The 18,490-nt window shown below is 46.4% G+C and overlaps 1 protein-coding gene across 1 annotated transcript in view; it reads right to left on the bottom strand.

Moving 5' to 3' along the window:
- The window catches only part of PTPRT (protein tyrosine phosphatase receptor type T), a 776,830-nt gene that overhangs the window by 652,796 nt on the left and 105,544 nt on the right, over nucleotides 1–18,490 (bottom strand). Inside the window, exons 5-6 of the mRNA XM_032606064.1 lie at nucleotides 14,416–14,531; nucleotides 1,106–1,280 (exon numbers count right to left, since the gene is read on the bottom strand). Of these exons, the coding sequence (XP_032461955.1) occupies nucleotides 1,106–1,280; nucleotides 14,416–14,531 (291 nt within the window). The remainder of the gene's footprint in view (nucleotides 1–1,105; nucleotides 1,281–14,415; nucleotides 14,532–18,490) is intronic.

The raw sequence follows: 18,490 nt of genomic DNA, 5'->3' as shown, positions 1-18,490 counted from the left end.
CAAAAGCAGTATCGCAACACAAAGAAAACTCCGTAAAGATTCTTTGGCCTACCAACTCTACCCCTAGGGAATTTATCCAAGGAAATAATCTGGTTTAGTAGAATAAAAGTATTCTCTTCAGAAGAACTCAATTGAGGCGTTAATCGCTGCACGCACAAAGGAAAGATAAAAGAAAAACAAGTATACCTGGAATTACCTAAAGGATGACGGAGATTTTTAAAATTAGGGTGATTCACTTGATGAAATAGCATACAACCATTAAGCACTGTAACAAAGATTATACAGTCTTTCAAAACTGAACGGACTGTCGAGCTCCTCGAGAGAAGCAGAAAAGGAACAATGTGCGTATTTTAATGGAAAACATGTCAGCGATACCTCAAGGTGAAAAAGAAAATTGAAAAAAAATGGAATCAAAGCCAGTGGGGTGGGAGGTTATTTATTTCAAAAGTCCTTCTAGGGCTTCCCTGGTGGCGCAGTGGTTGAGAGTCTGCCTGCCGATGCGGGGTACACGGGTTCGTGCCCCGGTCCGGGAAGATCCCACATGCCGCGGAGCGGCTGGGCCCGTGAGCCATGGCCGCTGAGCCTGCGCGTCCGGAGCCTGTGCTCAGCAACGGGAGAGGCCACAACAGTGAGAGGCCCGCGTACCGCAAAAAAAAAAAAAAAAAGTCCTTCTAAAATATTGTCATTATATCGAGTTTTCAATAAAAAATCCCTCAGAAACAATTGTACTCTGATCACTGTAATAGGACGCCACCAAAACACAAGGACATTGGCTCACTCTAACTTTAAATGCAGAATAAAGCCTAATTTGGAGATGTCGTCTGTGTTATATATCCCATAAGCTTTCATATACAGATCCTACCTGTAAGACTCAACTTTGAATGACAATGTAATATTGCATGATTTCACAATAACTTCCTCTGTTTTTTTTTTTGATGTGCGTTGATGGGAAGAATTGGAAATTGTGTTTCAGTCTACGGAATGGGTGTAGGAACACCAGATGAGAAAGCGGGGGAGTCTTAACTCCTCCCACCATGCAAGGATGGGGCCAAGGGATCCCCGTGAAATCAACCACCTGGGAAGAGGCACGGGTGGTGGCACTCACCTTTCACAATCAGCTCAGCGTAGTTGGACACACCAGAGCCACCGTCAGAGCGGATCACACAGCGGTACTTGCTCACACTCCGCTGGGTAGTGTCCGCCACACTGACTGTCGCCGAGAAGCGCCGGTGGTTGACCACGCGGGTGACCATGAGGGCCGTGTCCCTGCCATTCCATTGCTACAGGACAGAGGAAGGGAAGGAGAAGTCATATTATCACACACTCCTGAGTGACCCCAGCATGGAAGTTCCACCCGTCCCCACACCCCTGGGGCCCATGACTTTCCATAATAAGGACTCTCCATTGCTGGTTTCTGCAAGTGATGTGATTCAAGAATAAACTTTGCTAGTGAGCTGATTCAAGAGGGTGGATGCCTGGCCATAGGAAGAGAGAGCACAGCCGCTTCTAAACACCTTGGCTCCTTTCTCATCTGCATTTGGGGTTGGCACTTGGCCCCTTAACCTTCCTCCTGTTTTCCTTCATCTCTTAAGCAAAACCCACAGGGTTTCCGTAAATGTAGACTCAGGTAAGTTAGTGAAGACACAGCCCACAAAGTGATAATAAACAGCTGGTGTCCTGGTACACCACCCACAGGCTCTGAGTCTCCTCCACAGGGACCAATCTGTCCCTCCAGGTAGAGTGAGGATGGGGGCTTTTCAACACCTCTCCTCCTTGGCATATGCTTCTTCCTCTGCCTGGTGCCTCCTGTCTCCCTGGAGGTACTCCCTCTCCCTTAAACACACAGGTTCAGCTCGTTAGCATCTCCACTAAGTGCCCCTGACTGTCACAACACCTTCTGGAAGTTCCTCACTCTCTCATGTATGGTGCAAACTTCCCACACATTTTTTCCTACAAGTGTTTCCCACTGTAGACTGTAAGCTCCCCGAGGGCAGGATTTTTCTATTTTCATTTCTAGCACCGTGCCCTGAAGCCTCCTGACTTGCTAAACATTTCTAGAATCAACATTTCTAGCAAGGCATTTTTGTCTTTACCATCCTGAATCTTAGATGTGATACTCTGAGTTTGAATAAGGCCCTTTCTCACAGCAGCAAGTTACAATAACTGATAGGAAAACAAATGCAAGCCAAAACCACTTGTGCAGGCACTTGCATTTCTCTGGGCTTCAGTTTCCTCATTAAAACAATGGATCTGACACTGGTGTTTGCTCTATGGAGTTATTGCGACGAATAAATGAGAAGGCATGTAAAACATTTAACACATGAAGGTATATCCTGGTGTTAGTGGAGCTCTCTAAATTAACCATGAAATTAGCCAGGTGAAGTGGAGTAAACTGGATAACAGCCCCTCAAAAATGTCTACATCCTAATCCCAGAAACCTGTAAATATATCACCTTACATGGCAAAAGGGACTCTGAAGATGTGATTAAGGATTTTCAGATGGCGAGAGATCCTGAATTATCCAGGAGGATTTATATGCAGAAGAGGAATAAGGCCGGATGGCCAGAGTCAGAGAAGGAGATGTGGTGACAGAAGCAGAGGTCAGAGTGACGTGACTGATGGCTTGAAGATGCGGGAAGGAACCATGAGCTAAGGAATGCAGGGCAGCCTCGAGAAGTTGGAAAGGTTAAGGGAAGAGATTCTCCCCTCTCCTTCTCCAGAGGAGCCCAGCCCAGCCAACACCTTGATTTTAGCCCAGTAAGACCCAATTTCTGACTTCTGATCTCCACAACTGTAAAGTAATAAATCTGCATTGTTTTAAGCCACTAAGTTTGCAGAACTTTTTACATCAGCAATAAGGAATTAACACAAACGGCAAAGGACTGATTAAGCGCAAAATATTAATTTTTCATGTTTAAATTTTATTTTGGTGTCTCCTCCAGTATTATTTAACTTTTCTTCTTAAAGATGTCAGATTCCAGCAGGACCAGAGAGGATTCAGTGCATCCCCTTGAACAATTTAGATTTTTCTGTTTAGCTCCCGAACCACCAGGCTTTCTCCCATGGAAGGATAGGAAATTGCAGGTTGTCTAATAAAATCTCTAGAAAATAGGCCTTTTGATAATCACACCTGTCATACTGGGAGCAGGCAACAGCAGGACAGGGTCGAGCAGGAGGGCCCAGAGCCAAAATAGGAAACAGGGCTGTGATGGACCAGGGCAAGGAGAAATGGAGGTTAAGTTCAGAGAGATGAGCCCAGATGGAAGGGCAAGCAACTGCGCAGTCACCCAGGAGCCCAGGAGCAGAGATCGGGAGGGATTCTAGAATACCAGGAATGGTGAGAGGCTCAGATGCCAGAATGCTGTGGCAACATGGAGAAGGGATTTAAGCAGAGAGAATGAGTAAGAAGCACAGGTGCCAGCCACTGTCTCAGACCCAGACAGAGGCAGGAGAGAAGATGCAAGGGAAGCAAACAAGGGGAGGTTTCATGACGCAGGAACAGACTCAGAAACCTAAGCCCACAGGCGATGAGCAGGTTCGAGTGGGCACAGGGAGGGGTGGTACAGGGGAGATGCCAGGAGCCTGAAGTGGACCACAACCTGGAGGCAAAGTGGGAGAGTAAAGCTTCCCAGCCATCATACCAGGTGCCACGTTAAGTGCACAGGGATGCAGATGTTAGGGTGCTAGGAAAGAGGAGCACGACAGTGAAGGGAAGTCAAAGTCCTAGGAAAAGCCAGAGAGGAGCATGACACAGATGATGCACATAGAAGCCTGTGGAAAATTCTATCAAACCCTCAGGCCCATGTCACCCCTTTGGCCTGTTGGAAATTTTCTTTTGGTTCCTGTAATATTTTTCATCCGTAAGTATATCCTTCCTCTGAAAGTTCCAGGCACACTTCCTTTCTTCTTGTGGCAAGTTTTTCAGAGCTATGTCTGTGGTTCTAAAGTGAATCATCTTCTAGCCCCTCTGAGTCAATGAATCAATTGAGTAAGTTTCCCACTGGGCACTCAGAAGGGTGTCTTAGGTTGGGCTCCCCAGAAGGAAGCAGAGTCTGAGACCTGGTGATTTACTGAGTGCTCTCAGGAGAACGGGGATGAAGGAAAGGGTGAGAAAAGAAGCTGAGCAACAATGTGGTGGAAACTGGGGTCTGGCTTCAGCCTGACTCCACGGAGCTCCAGAGCATGAAGTGTACCAGAGCTAATCTCATCAGGAGGCAAGGGGCCAGCTTCTGCACTCCACGCCCATCAGTCACAGGTCATGGTCAGGTGGGGGAGGAAAAAATGGTTCCCCTTTGACCAAGGGCACAGTTCTCTGGGGAAGGAGGATTTGTGAGCCTTTAGCAGCCAACATGCACAGTACCCTGCAGTCTGGGGCACTGGCTCATAAAGGACACTTTGATCCATTCTACCCAGAACCTTCCTATCTCTATCTCCTCCTCCAGTATATTATACATAGGGTCTCCTGAAAGCCCATGAGCCACTGCCCTGAGATTTGCTGGTTGTCTGCTCCTGAATCTATGTTAAAAAAAAAGGGGGGGGGGGGCAGGGGGCTGGGAACTGATCTCCATAGATCACTGACAATGTGGGAAGCTCAAGTACCCCTGCAATAACGCACTGCTTCCTCTGAAAAGCCGATCTATCCCCCAGCGAATAAAGTTCCATAACTGAGCTTGATAAATATTTTGTTCAAAGTAATGGGATCTGTCTGAGCATTTATTAAGTAAAAGTCACATTAACGAACATGTCCGAGTGCTCAGTCTGTGCTACGCACGGTGTTACCTGGCTTACATGATAGAATCCACTTAATCCTTCTCAAATCCCTAGGAAAGTACTTCTCAAAGGGTGGGTCCCAGACCCAGCATCGACATCGCCTGGGAACCTGTGAGAAATGTTAATTTTAATGAGATTTCCAGGGCTGATATCCATTTATGGAGGCTGTTTATTGGGGTTGGTAGTCTGAGTTGTCTTTTCCCCTTTCCTTATTCTATTATTAATTGCACTGGAAATGTCCTCATTATTTAACAAAACAGAAAATGAGAGTGTGTGGAATGTGGAAGCTATAATTTCTTCCCAGAAGAATTTACAGGCTGGCGTTAAGATTCCAACAAAACAGCAAAAAGGGCAAAACATAAACACAAAGTCAAGTATTGAAATAGCATCCTTCAAGGAGGAAAACACGGTCAGCAGAGGATGAGCAATGCTTTTAGAATAATCTAAAGCAGTGGTTCTCAAAGTGTGGTCCCCAGATCTACTGCATTAGCACCCCCTGGGAACCTGTTAGAAATGCAAATTTTCTGGCCCCTCTCTGGACCTAATAAATCAGGAGCTGTTATAGGGGGAGCCAGGCCATTTTTGCTTTCACAGACCCTCCAGGTGATTCTCATGGGATGATAAGGCATGAGACAGGTCCTAAGAATATTCCTGTTCTCCAGATAAGGAAACTGAGGCAGACAGGTCAAGCAACATGGTTTAGAATAGTACTTTTCAAATTAATGTGCATACAAACCTCCTGGGGAATCTTGTTAAAAATGCAGACTCCGATTCCCTGAGTCTGTGGGGGGACCTGACATCCTTCATTTCCAGCTAGCTCCCAAGTCTTGTCGCTGATGCCGGTCCATGAACCATAGCAAGAGAAGCAAAACCTTAACATGACTTTGCTGAGGGATGGAGTTAGGATGTGGACCCAGGTGATGTGACTCCAGACACTGAGGCCTTAATCACATTGCCCAGCTGCCAGCCAGTGCACGAAAGTGCACAGTTACCCTGTGACTCTGTGTGAGGAGGGTAGAGTGTGCAGTGTTCCAGAAACTCACTCTGCTTGTTCAAAGAACATCAAACGCCATCTTGCAGGAAATGACTGCTCCACAGAAAACAGTTTGGGAACTGACGTGATCTATGCCTAGCTTTCTAGAAACCTCAGCGGTCTCAAAGTCAGAAGTATCTATGTAAGGAGGGGCAAAGCATCTTCCTGCATTCCTGGCTAACAGACTTTCTGAATATATTATTAAGGGGTGTCATATCCAATGTGCTATTAGGCTTGGGTGAGGTTTTCTTACCCCAGCTCCATCCGTCTAAAGCAGCGGCTCTCAAACCTTAGCATGCATAATGATCACCTCCAGAGTGACTCAGTAGGTCAGGGGTGAGGCTAGATAATCTGCATTTCTGACAAGTTCCAGAGTGACACTGATGCTGCTGGCCCTGTCCTCTGTCTCCAAGATCTGAAGGCTAATGTCACCTTAAGTCCCTCACTGGAAAGAACGGGCCAAATAATATCATGAAACACATGAATGGACACATTCCTTAAATCCAGGCCACTCCCTGAGGCTGAGCAATTGGTCACCGCACCAAAGATGCCCAGCCATGAGCCAAGGGTGTGGCACCCAAATCCAGCCCCTGTTCTGCTGGCAAAGCAGGAGTCCTGACCACAGGCTGACCGAACCCACTTGGAGGAAGGCTACCTATTTTCTTTGCCCAAAGGCTCTGTCTTCGTGCCAGGCTATATGCCTTGGACCTGCATGTGCCCACAGGGCGAACCTTTTTCCAATTCATCCACCCAGGGGGGCACATGTGTTCTAAGCTGAACAAAGGCATTTTATAGCCTTATCGGTGGTCCTGCTTAATCCCATTTTATACCCATTTCTCTCTCATTCATCATGGTAACAGTTCCCTTTGAAACCTCTCTTTTTTTCTTTCTTTTTCATCTGCTTATCTCTCTCTTTTAAAACAACTCAAATTCCACCTTCCCTTAGCTTGTTTTATGTTATGTGGAATAAGCCGGCTTGGTTTGAGAGCACACACTCTTTACAGGAGTATGGACTGCAAATGCCCACACTTTAATATTTCTGACCCTGGCATATGTGCATCCTTCCACCACCCAGGCAAAAACCTCTCTATCTTCAGGAACTATCTAGAAAGGAAGACAAGAGAAGCACCTGATGCCATGGAAAGCCTGCTGTTTTAGTATTACCTGACTGACTATCAAGTTATCTATAATAGCCTCACCATTTTGCAATTCCCCATCCTCTCTGCTCCTGTGTCAGGACATTATTCCCTTCACAAAGAGATAAGACACAGCCTGCAAAAATGGCTGTCATTATTTCCGGACATGCCAGAGTGCATGCCGGCTTGCAACTGATTTATAATCGGCAGAAGTGGAAACATTACTGTCTTTAATAAAAGGAAACTGTGTGCAACTGACATTATGACTGTTTTACAGGAGATATTCTAACACATGGGTCCTAGAAACCTCCCGTGTGCTGATCTGAGCTCCTAGCGCACGTGCGCGTGCACGCACACGCACGCACACGCACACAAGTAAAATGAGGCCGTTTCCAGTTGAAAATTATTCTAATTGCTCCAGAAATCTCCTGGCTAGAAAATATTTCAGTGAACTTCCCACAGTTCATTCGAAATATTCTTTTCATTTCTAGTCATACTGTGTCAATGGCATGACATTTGGAAACTTGCTAAAAGCTGGCCCATTGATTCTCTTAAGACTATATTTGCACCTCTTTGGCAATCTCTAAAGAAGAGCTTTTGATTATTCTTTATTAAAAGTTGAAAGAAATAGAAGTGGACATAAATCATTTTTGATTCGCTATGCTAAAGACCTCCCAAGGGCCCACTACGCCCATGGCTGACTGCCCATTTACGGTTGATTTCTGGGTTCAGAGTTCCTGCAGCGTCAGGAGGGTCCTGGCATAAGCCCTACAGGGAGCCGTCAGCCCTGAGCAAAGAGGATGAGCAGGTGGTGAAGGGCCTGCACACATGCCATCGCCCTGTGCAGCCTGATGGCCCTTTGACTATTTCCAGTTCACCTCTCTGAACTCTACTCACAGGCCACTTCTTCCGCGGGCACTTCTCTGAGACTCCTAATTCCTCCCCACTCTCCCTACTCCCTACCTCCTCAGCAGACCCTTTTCCCCCCTGGGAGCCTGGTCACACGTGTGATAAAACATGTAACTCTGTGATTAGTTGCTAAATGTCTGTCTCTGCTGCCGAAAGGTTAAGTTCCACGAGGGCAAGAAGCAGGGTTGCCTTGCGCGCCACGCTTTCTCCCAGCTCCCATGTGCTGGGGCAGGAATGAGCTGGATCAGTCCTGAAGCACATAAATGTGGGATGGGCTGAGGGAAGACAGGGAGAAAAAATATCAGAAAGTAAAGGAGGAAAGAATACGTGTGTGAGGGGACAGCTCCAGGTCAGAGTTGCCTACGGTCCTCAGAGAGGAGGTGCACAGGGTGGAGCAGGATGAGGTCCATGCATCAGCTTCAGACGAACCTGAGGGAACCCAACCCTGTGCAAATCCAAAGCCCAGCTAGATTTCCCTCCCCTGGGTTGCCCTACAGGGGCTGTGTTTTAATCTGGGGTCCCTACAGGTGAAAAGAAGGAAAGACAGAGCATGTAGCAATGGTGCCATGACTCTGTAAATACACTAAAACCCACTAAATGGTAGACTTATTGAACTTTATGGTTTGTAAATTATATCTCAAAGGTAATAATAAAAGATTGGGGTATCCTAGGCGTGGGGTTCCCCAGCTATGACACAGTGTGTAAACCCCACCTGGATCCACCTTCACATCATCTTCACAGGACTTGGGGGCACAAGGGAAACTGTTGCAGACATGAAGCTTGTGGTGCCTGCGGGGCAATGAGGAATAAAGTCCTTTGTCTCTGACCCAAGAGTCTCGTGTCTCCTGCCAGCATCCATGCAACCATGCAACGGGCAGCCTAACCCCTTTGCTTGCAAATAAGGCAAACTCTCAGACCCTTCATAGCTGCTGACAGATGTGCCATGGAACCAAGAGGGCAGGAAGATTTTCAAGGAGGGAGCAGTCAGCATCATCAAATGCTGAAAGAAGAGCCAACTATAAGGAATAATAATAATGATGAAGGAGGATGGGGGGAGGGGGAGGAGTACCACCGCCACCACGCTGCCCCCTGGCTTTAGCCACAAGGAGAGCACTGGTGACCTTCACAAGAGCCACTCTGGGAAGAGGCAGGAGTTAAAGAAAGGCACATTGCAAGTGTAGACATCACATTTACGCAATGTGGCCAAGAAGGGGAAAAGAGCTGTAAGAAGGCAACTAGAAGGCAGAAATTTGAAAAAAAGCCCAAGGGTGTTGGAATTTGGTTTGTAGATTTGAGAGACTCAAATCTCTTTTGTGTGTGTGTGTGTGGTACGCGGGCCTCTCACTGTTGGGGCCTCTCCCGTTGCGGAGCACAGGCTCCGGACGTGCAGGCTCCGCGGCATGTGGGATCTTCCCAGACCGGGGCACGAACCCGTGTCCCCTGCATCGGCTGGCAGACCCTCAACCACTGCGCCACCAGGGAAGCCCTCAAATCTCTTTAAGTACCCAGTACAGTGAAAATCAGAGGTGGGTAACTATGTGATAAATATGTGAATTTTATTTTAATAGGAAGCCATCTGTATGGAAGGAAAGGCTGGAGTGGAGATACAGGTGGGCAGGACTATGAGGTGAGCATGGAAGGATGAGCCCACCCAGGACGTAGACACAGACCTGCATTCAAATCCTGCCTCTACTGCTCACGACCTGGGTAACTCTGACTCACGTACCCTTAAGGTTCAGTCTCCTCATCTATAAAGCAGGGCTACAAATAGCATCTACCTGAAAGACTGGTTGTGAGAATTAAATACACCATATGTGTAACCACTCAATACATGCCCGCTGTGTTGAGTATCGGCGTGAATTTCTCCTTAGTATGTAGTTGTAGGGGGCCCACTGGGTTTTCAGCAAAAGCCCCGCATGGAAGGGACACCTGGTAGAGATGCAGGCAGGAGGGGGAGCTGCTTCCAGGACGCTCACAGCCCTGTGAGCCAGCAGTAGCCCTGCGGGGAGTGGGAAAACAGGTTTACCGGAATACTCTGCCACAGCGGACCAACACGTCTGCTTATCTCATCAGCCCTGGTGTGGCCGCTGCTGTGCTGATGGCTTCCCAGGGCAGGAGCTGCCAAGTTCGGGTGTGCTCCCTGTAACAACGCCCGTGATTTGTCTAAACACATATGCTGCCCTACCGAGATCTGTGCAGAGGCTTTGGACACATGGCCTCATTTCTGAGACTCTTCGAATGCTATTCATTGTACAGACTTCCGATGGAGTGAATCCTTTGTAGGGAGACCTGGAAGTCAGCCTTGGGCTGGGGCTGACAGGGCCTGCCCCGGAGCCCCTGAGGAGTGCATGGATCCCGCAGCATAAAGACCAGGTGACACACAAAAATATTTCTAAACCTCCACCTTAATGAACAGTATCTCTTGGTGGTGATGAGGTGGGGCAGTCTGAGGGTAACTTTACCCGTATTCTCAACAGGGGCCAATGCTGCCGCTTCTGTCAGAATAGCTATCCCTAATTCTATGCCCTATGAAGGCTCCTACCATCCTTAGAATATTCTGTGCCTAGGAAAAAGTGATCACTTTTCTCCTTTTAACAGCATTTTTTCTGTTAATATTAGTTACCTATATTCATTTTAGCATATTTGGATGAAACAGAAAAGAGTAAAGATTTAAAAAAAGCATACATAATCTACCATCGCAATCAATTATTAAGTGTCTTGATATGTGTTTTATAGTGTTATATGTGTATGTTTATAGAGGTATGTATATATTTGTGTAAATATGTGTGTATACATATGGTTGGGTTTTGATATAAAATTAATATATTGGGCATATCGTTTTATAACTTGCTATTTTCACTTCAATATATACTGTGAAAATGGCATTAAATAGACTTCTATAACCTGATATTTAATGGCCCCATTCACTTAATCAGTCCCCTCTTGCTGGACATTTAGGTTGTTTTCAGTTTTTCATCCTGTTGAACACACTTGCATATACATTTTTTCCCTGTCTCTGGTTATTTCCTTAGGTGTATTCCCAAAAGTAAAATCACTTGCCGGAAGAATATGTACATTTAAAAGTGTTAGCTAACTACTGCCAAATTACCTTCCGGAAAAGATGTACCACGTACATTTTCACAGTGCTACGCCGATAATTTGTCACTACAGTTCCACCTACTTGTACCCTGAATATTGCTTTTTTTTTTTCCTTTTTCCAAAAGGGCTCCCCAGGCTGCAGGCTGCTTTTCTTCCTAGTTATTCCAGTCAGGATGTACCCAACTACTCGCTTGAACAAAATGCTTGAAGAATCACAAGTCCGGATTCCTCAGGACAACGCATCACATAAGCAATCAGCAAGTTACGAACGAGGCCCTTCCACCGGAGGCCACGGCACTACATGCTTCACCTCAAGAAGAAATCATCCCAGAACGAGATGGGCTTGTTTATAACTTTTACTGGCCTTTATCCGCCGTTTCCCTAAAAGACTACAATTGTTCTAGGCTTAGGTGTACGCATTTCTGCATAGGTCCTGTCTGTTGATTTTTATGCAAAACTTGCACTACAATTCCATGACAGCTGGCACTAGCAGACAGAGTCTTCTAGAGAGCACATTAAGTCTTCAGGAGGGTGCAAAACAGGGGTATGGGTAGTCTTCCTTTTTAACTTATTAATTTATGATCTGAAAGCACTTAAGGACAAGCAGACTGTAGATCCCTGCTCTATAAAAAGAAGGTAAGCATTCTCTACAACAGGCAACAGGGATTTATCCCCAACTACGCGTCCACCAACTTTTCCCTAACCACTGCCAGGGAGAAGGGCCACTGACATACTATTCTGAGACTAAAGTCACCGCCTTTATTTCCCTGACTTAAAACTGCTGGATAAAAAAGTTTCCACATTTGGTGACTTAGGGAATAGTCAGCTTATCTTGGAAGCGACAGCAAGAAATAGCATTGTTGAAAGGCACACCTGCTGTAGGTGTCCTGGGGACTCTTGGCCACAATGTGTCTGTTTCACTGACTTTGGAAATTCTCAGGCTGAGGCGCCCCAGCCTGTTACATGGAACACAACTTTGGCAAGTCTGCAGGCAGTTCCTCTAGGCGCTGGAATAAATCCAAAGCAATATCTCATGAGAAATCCGCCACTGCCGTAGCCCGTCCATCTCAGATCAGGGCTGCAATTGTCTCTTGGGTGGCAGGTATCATGACTGGCGTCTCATATCTTATAGAAAGATGCTGACCTACTTCCAACTACACTGTTGAATATAAGCGTGGACTTAACTGGCCAAGCGGGCATTTTGCCAGAGAGCATAGCGTAAGCCATCTACCTCCCAATGTTTCCTGAAATATAGATGAGGGAGATAACATTTCTGGTGGTTTCCTTGAAGAAATATAGTTATTGAATCTATTCACTCTCCAGATACATGTGAGGTATCCCAGGATGGCGATGGTAGAGAGCTGGGGACCTCTGCCATATCACACTGCCCACCCCACCTCCCTCCCACCCACCCACCCCCGCCGCCAACTTGCTTTTACCCAGAGCATCACTATGGGAAACAAGCCTATGAAACTCACTTGTGTGCCCTCAGTAAGACTGTGATGGAAAATGCTGTTCCCTACACCACAGACTGTTTTCTTTATGAGGACTCCTGGGAACAATTCCTGTCTGGCCTCTGTGTGAACGACAGAATTTTCTGGAGCCACTGGTTTGTGTTCATCTCAGGGACATCACTGTGAACTGTGTATCTGACAAGCTTTCCTTATTCTGTCTGTGGCCATGGTGCTGTGGGCTCTGCCCGTGACCCACCAGGAAGCAGCAGCTGTACAGAAATGCAGTTTTTAGCACGTGACCAGCTCCGACGTGTTATTTTCCTCCTATTTTGTGTTGCCTCACTTAATTTATGCTATCCTGGCATGCTGTATGTCCCACTGTAAGCCACCTGAAAAACGTTCTGGAAATAAGATTTGGTTTACACCGAAAAGTAGATAAATAAATAAGATGTGGAAGAGTTCTAAACCATGTGTTTCTATTTCCTTCAAAACTTCAATTACATTCTGCTTTAACAGCCTTCCACTGACAGACTCAAGGTTTAGAGCACGCAACTCAGAACTGTAGCAATAACGGTCAGAAGATCATTGGGAAACCCAAGTAAAGATGCTGAATGGACTGTGACTGTCTCTTCTCATTCTTGTGACCCAACTGAGGCAACGCCATTGACACGACAAAGCTTCTCGGGATCCTGATGTACTTTAATAGTAATTATAATGAATAAATAGCATTACGTAGTACTTGAGTGACATGTGGAAGTTTCCTGTGCTCTCTTGTGGTCTGCAGGCATTATTATTTACTGCTATCTTCATTCTACTGCTCTGCTAAGAAGCAAGAAAAGAAGCTCCTAGAGGTGCTCTCTCGGCCCAGGGACTTTCCAATTGCAGGAAATGAGCTCAAATGCAAGAAGAGAAGTGATACTATGAACCCCCATCGAAGTGTGCTGGGCATGGGTTAAGGACCAACATCCAAACGCTGTGAGTCAGAAGAGATGATAGAGAACTCTAAGTGTATGAAGTTGGAGGTAACGGGAGTCAGCTTCTTTCAAGCAATATTCCTGATTCCTTGAACTGGAGGTGACGTCTCTCTAGAGCTGTGCTCTCCAGTAAGACTCTCTGCAATGGCAGAAATGTTCTCTATCTGCATTTGTCCAACGTGGTAGCCCCAAGATACACGTGGCTATTGTGTATTTGAAATGTGGCTAGTGCAACTGGGTATCTGAGTGCCGAATTGTATGTATTTTAACTAATTTAAATTTAAATTGTCACACTAGGTTTAACAATGTTACAGGGTACAGGATCAACACAGGAAAGTCGATTGTATTTCTGTATACTAGTAATGAAAAATCAGAAATTGAGGGGTTTTTTTCAATGTATTTTAGAGTAGCATCAAAAATAGGAGACACTTAGAGATAAGACTGACTAAAGATATACAAGACCTGAACAATGAAAATTATAAAACCCTGCTGAGTGGAATTACTACAGATCTTAATAAGCAAAGAAATATACCACGTTCACGATGAGAAAACTCATTGTTGTTAAGCTGTCAGTTTTCCCCAAAGGGATCTACAGATTCAATGCAATCAACCCCCATCAAAATCCAACAGGCCTTTTTTTTTTTTTTTTTTTTTTGTATTAGAAATTGACAAAAAAGTCATATGGAAATGCAAATGTACCCAGAATCTAAAATACCCAGTTTGCCTTCGTCCTGGGATTCTGGGCTTAAAGGACGAAGTTTGTTAGAAAGAAGTTGGGAAAGCTCAGAGTTGCAAATTCTAGTTCTGGCACTTTTATGTTTCTGACCTCAGTTTCTCCATCTGTAAAATGGGGAATACTGATGCCTACATAACAGAGTTAAGATTTAACAAGATCATGGATGCAGAGTATCACCCAAGGAGCAGAGGTACATAAAAAATACCTCTTCCCCTTCCCCCACCAAGCCCTTTATCACGGCACACACTTTCTTCCCTTCCCAAGGGGTGGGCAGGTATGAGCAGGAGGCCCCTCCCATCCTTACCTGGAGCCAAAGTTTGTCATGCTGAGACCACTTTCCACCAGCAATGCACTGAAAGGTGGCATTCTGCCCCACGTTCACCTCGACATTTTGGAGCCGCAGAAAATGAGGTGCTTTTCCTAAGAGAGAAGCCAAAAAGCACATGAGGACAGAATTCAACAGCCTGACCATGGCCCTGTCGGCGGGTGGGAGCTCAGGATGGGCACTGGGCAGGGGGAATCTGTGCTTAGGAGATGGTCTGGCTCGGTGAAAAGCTACTGTTGATTGATCACTTCCTATGATCCAGTTACTGTTCTAAGACATTTACATGCATCATCTCACTTAAACCTCACAAAAATCCACAAGGTGGGCAGTAACTCCATTTCACCAATCAGAAAATTAATGCTCTGAAGGGTTACACAGTTTGTCATGGTCAGACAGCCAGAAACTGGGGAAGGCAAGACACGAATCCATGTCTCTGAGAGCCTCAAAATCCATATTATTAGCTGCTGGGTGATACTGCCATGTTTGCAAAAGGAAGTTGGAGGGGTGGGGGTGGGGGTCACCCCAGAAGATATCTCCCTGTAGACCTGGGTGAGCAGAAAGAAAACTGAAGTGAAGCACCTCTGGGCCTGAGACTTGCACACCTGGCCTTGGTGATGATGCGGGTCATGAAGCGGGCAAAGAGGGGAGGACGGAGAACAGGTGGAGGAGAACACTAGCAGTGAGCACTGAGTGAATGAAGGTTACGTGATTGGTGTCATGGCAGTGTCTACACATAGTAACTCACTTAACCCGGCGCAGTCGGCGGTGGTATTATCTCTATTTTACAGTGAGTGACGCAAGGCACCGAGAATTCAAGACACATTCAGAGTCTGCACTCTTCACTCTAAGCTATGACATCTAGGGATGGGATGGAGGTGGGACATTTACTCCGGGGACCTGGCGTAACAGGAGAAAGGGCTTTCAAATGAAACTCATGCTGTCCGTGGGTAATCAGTTTTAGAATTAAACATATGTTTTATGTTGGGTAACTTGGGTTCATCTCCTTTCTTGTTTGTGGAGAGAGGCCCTTGCCTATGTGAGCTCTCCAAAGACGAGTGGATTGATAATCTATGTCTAGAAGAATGCGTTTCTTCATCAAGGTACAAAAGTGCCAACGATCCCTATCACATCAACCAAATCGGTGATGAACCAGGCATCAAATACCCCTGGGATGCGATCAAACCGACAGTTGTTAAAAGGATCAGGAGGTTCAACGAGGGCCTCTGGCCATCTTTTCAGAGGGAGTCAAATATCCAGACAGACAAGTAATCATAATAGCATCATTTACTGAAAGCTCCTCCAATGCCAGGCACTGTGAAAAATGCTTTACATGTTTTAGTGAAGTTAACTTCATAATATTCCCTAAAGCAGACACTAGTGTTATTTCTCTTTTAGAGAAGCAGAAACCAAGGCTCACCAAGCTTAATTTGTCCAACACTACAAAGCATTAATGACGGGAACAGAATTCAGTCCAGGTCCATTTTAGCCCCAAACTCAGCATTTAACCAGCACATTCTCTTGCCTCACGGACAACGGGGAGGTCAACGGTGTCACCTGGAGCCCAGGGTCCAAAGAAAGGGCTCACAGGCAAGGCTGTGCTGACCCTCCAGACTCTTGTCATTGCTCTGGAATATCTTACCACAAGAGGTTCCTTTCCTTGGCATTCATCCCCATGGCCTTCACACTTTGAACTGTCTGCTCTACCAAACTGTGTCACCACCTGCAATGCTCAGCAAAAGCCAAGGACCTTGGCATGATCAGGCAGACTTGCTGTGCAAAAACATACAGCTTCTGCTCAGGTTTTTAAACAAAGTGACAACAGCTCAGAGTCCCCCTCATGCCACCTCCAGGGCCCCACAACTAGATGGCGTCAAGAGTCCAAGGCCCAGGGAGGTCCTCTCACTGTGGGCTTCTCAGAGTTGAAGATACGTGCATCTAGTCAACCTGACAAATGTCATGCTGCTCTGACTGTCTGAAATTTTTTTCCTTTTTGCTCTCCTGTATAATTCTGTAAAGTTAGTTTTGGAACTAGCAGTTCAAGTCCATTTTTAAGTGGGAATAGAGTAAACCTTGTAAGCCCCTTTATGCTACCTGTTTGAAGCAGGAAGGAACATCTACTCCCTGGTAAGGAGGGGGTACAGAATCTTAGTTCCAACGTTGGGAGGCTTTGTGTTGGGTTTTTACAAAAGGATATCGCCCCTCACCCTTGGGGACCCTGGGCAAATGGTTCAACCTCTGGGACTTATGCAACTAGAAATGAATTGTCTCTAGATCAATGTCCCCTGCTTGCTTCTCTCTTTTTTTTTTTTTTTTTTTTTTTTTGACCACACCATGCACAGCTTGTGAGATCTTAGTTCTCCAAGCGGGGATTGAACCCAGGCCCTCAGCAGTGAGAGCAGGGAGCCCTAACCACTGGACCACCAGGGAATTCCCTTTCCTGCTTGCTTCTGACACCTTTGTAGCAGACCTCTTGCCTTGATTCTTTCATCTGCAATCCCTCTTCCTCCCTCCCTTCTAGGTACAGTGGTAGAGAATTCAGAGGTTTAATGGCCCCTGGGATTAATAATTCTGGTGAAACACTGAGGGTTTACAGAGAGCAGAGATGTTGAAAGCACGCGCCTTCAGGAGCCAGACAGTTATGTAAAGGAATAAAGTGGTTCAGCTGTAAAACAAACAAAAACAAAACTGCCACCTCCTTGCCCCCTTATTCACTTTCCTACCTTTCATAGAGACTAGGGTAAAATAAAGATTTCTCTGTATCAGAAAGGCAACATCACAAGCACACTTATAACTGGTATCCGACACCAGCCTCAGCAGTGAGGAGGCAATAAGGAGTGGTGGGGACTCAGGGCCACTGGATAAAGACCCCATGCCCCGTACGCAGGGGGCAGCTAGCAGTTCCCTAAATCCAGCAGACAGAGGCCATGCGACAGTGTTGCGCTCAGGGTAGCCGATCATCCGATTTCTCAAGGCAAGTAAGAAATCCAGCCTTAGGTGAAAGCCCTCATTCTAAAATCTTGACTGAATTTATTAAAACATTATGTAGACTTAACAAAACACGACTGCAGGCATGCTCTTCTAGTTGGCTGTCTCCGTCACATAGCTCTTATGAAGAATTTCCGCTGGCCAGTCTTGCCTGGTCTGAACCCATAAAACCAGGGATGTCCCCACCCCTCTAGGCGTCATGCTGTTGTATCACGTGCACACTAGGCCTAGATCGCTGTCCTCAACACGGTGACCTTTCCGGGCCGCCGCCCTCCTGCTTAGCACCCTCTCCACATGCCCTTACTCTTTGAGCCCTGGCTTCATCGCCAGCTCACGACAGATCTCTTTCTCTCTCTCTGGGGGACCCTCCTTAGGTTGGGGACCTGTTTGGTACACTTCTCTGAGCTCCTGGCCTCCCCAATCCTCCTCCCATCCCCCCACCCCCACCCCAGTCCTCTCCCAGCTGCGATTTGCACCCAGCATCTACAGCTCCAGGAAAGCAATCATCCCACCTGCTTCGACTCACCAACCTTCGGCCAAGCACAGACGACCTTGGGGCCCAGACCAGCCACCAGCTCGGGGTTTTAAGCATCCCACACTCACTCCCCACTGAGACCCAGCGCCCCCAAAATGGGACCCTGCAGAATGGGGTTAACAGAAAACTGGCTGCGCGTTTGGGGCAAAAAGCCTTGATGTTGGTGACATTTACACTCCTGCAGATGTCAGTACAGCATCTGAAGACGTATTATTGTGCCCTTTACCTCGCTCTTTAAACCTGACAGTGCTCAGTAGGAAGCCACACAATTGCGGAGAAAGTGCACTACATACATTATAAACGTGCTGCAGACCGTGGGCTCAGTGACACGGCCCCGCAAGGTTGTGATGGGAAAAAAAAAGTTTAAACAATTCTAAAAGTCAACCTAGGAGCTAGAAACTTTGAAACTGAGTGGAAAATCGTGCTGACATTTATCGTCCACAGTTATAACCGCAGTGGCCCTGCTAATGGCTGACCCGGAGACACAGCAGCAGACGCTAACTACGGCTAAAATATTTGCAGAATAACACAAAA

Source organism: Phocoena sinus, chromosome 15, assembly GCF_008692025.1.
Source record: "Phocoena sinus isolate mPhoSin1 chromosome 15, mPhoSin1.pri, whole genome shotgun sequence".
NCBI classification, from domain to species: Eukaryota; Metazoa; Chordata; class Mammalia; order Artiodactyla; family Phocoenidae; genus Phocoena; species Phocoena sinus.
The sequence above is the reverse complement of the archived record's forward strand: the minus strand, read 5'-3'. Positions and strand labels throughout refer to the sequence as shown.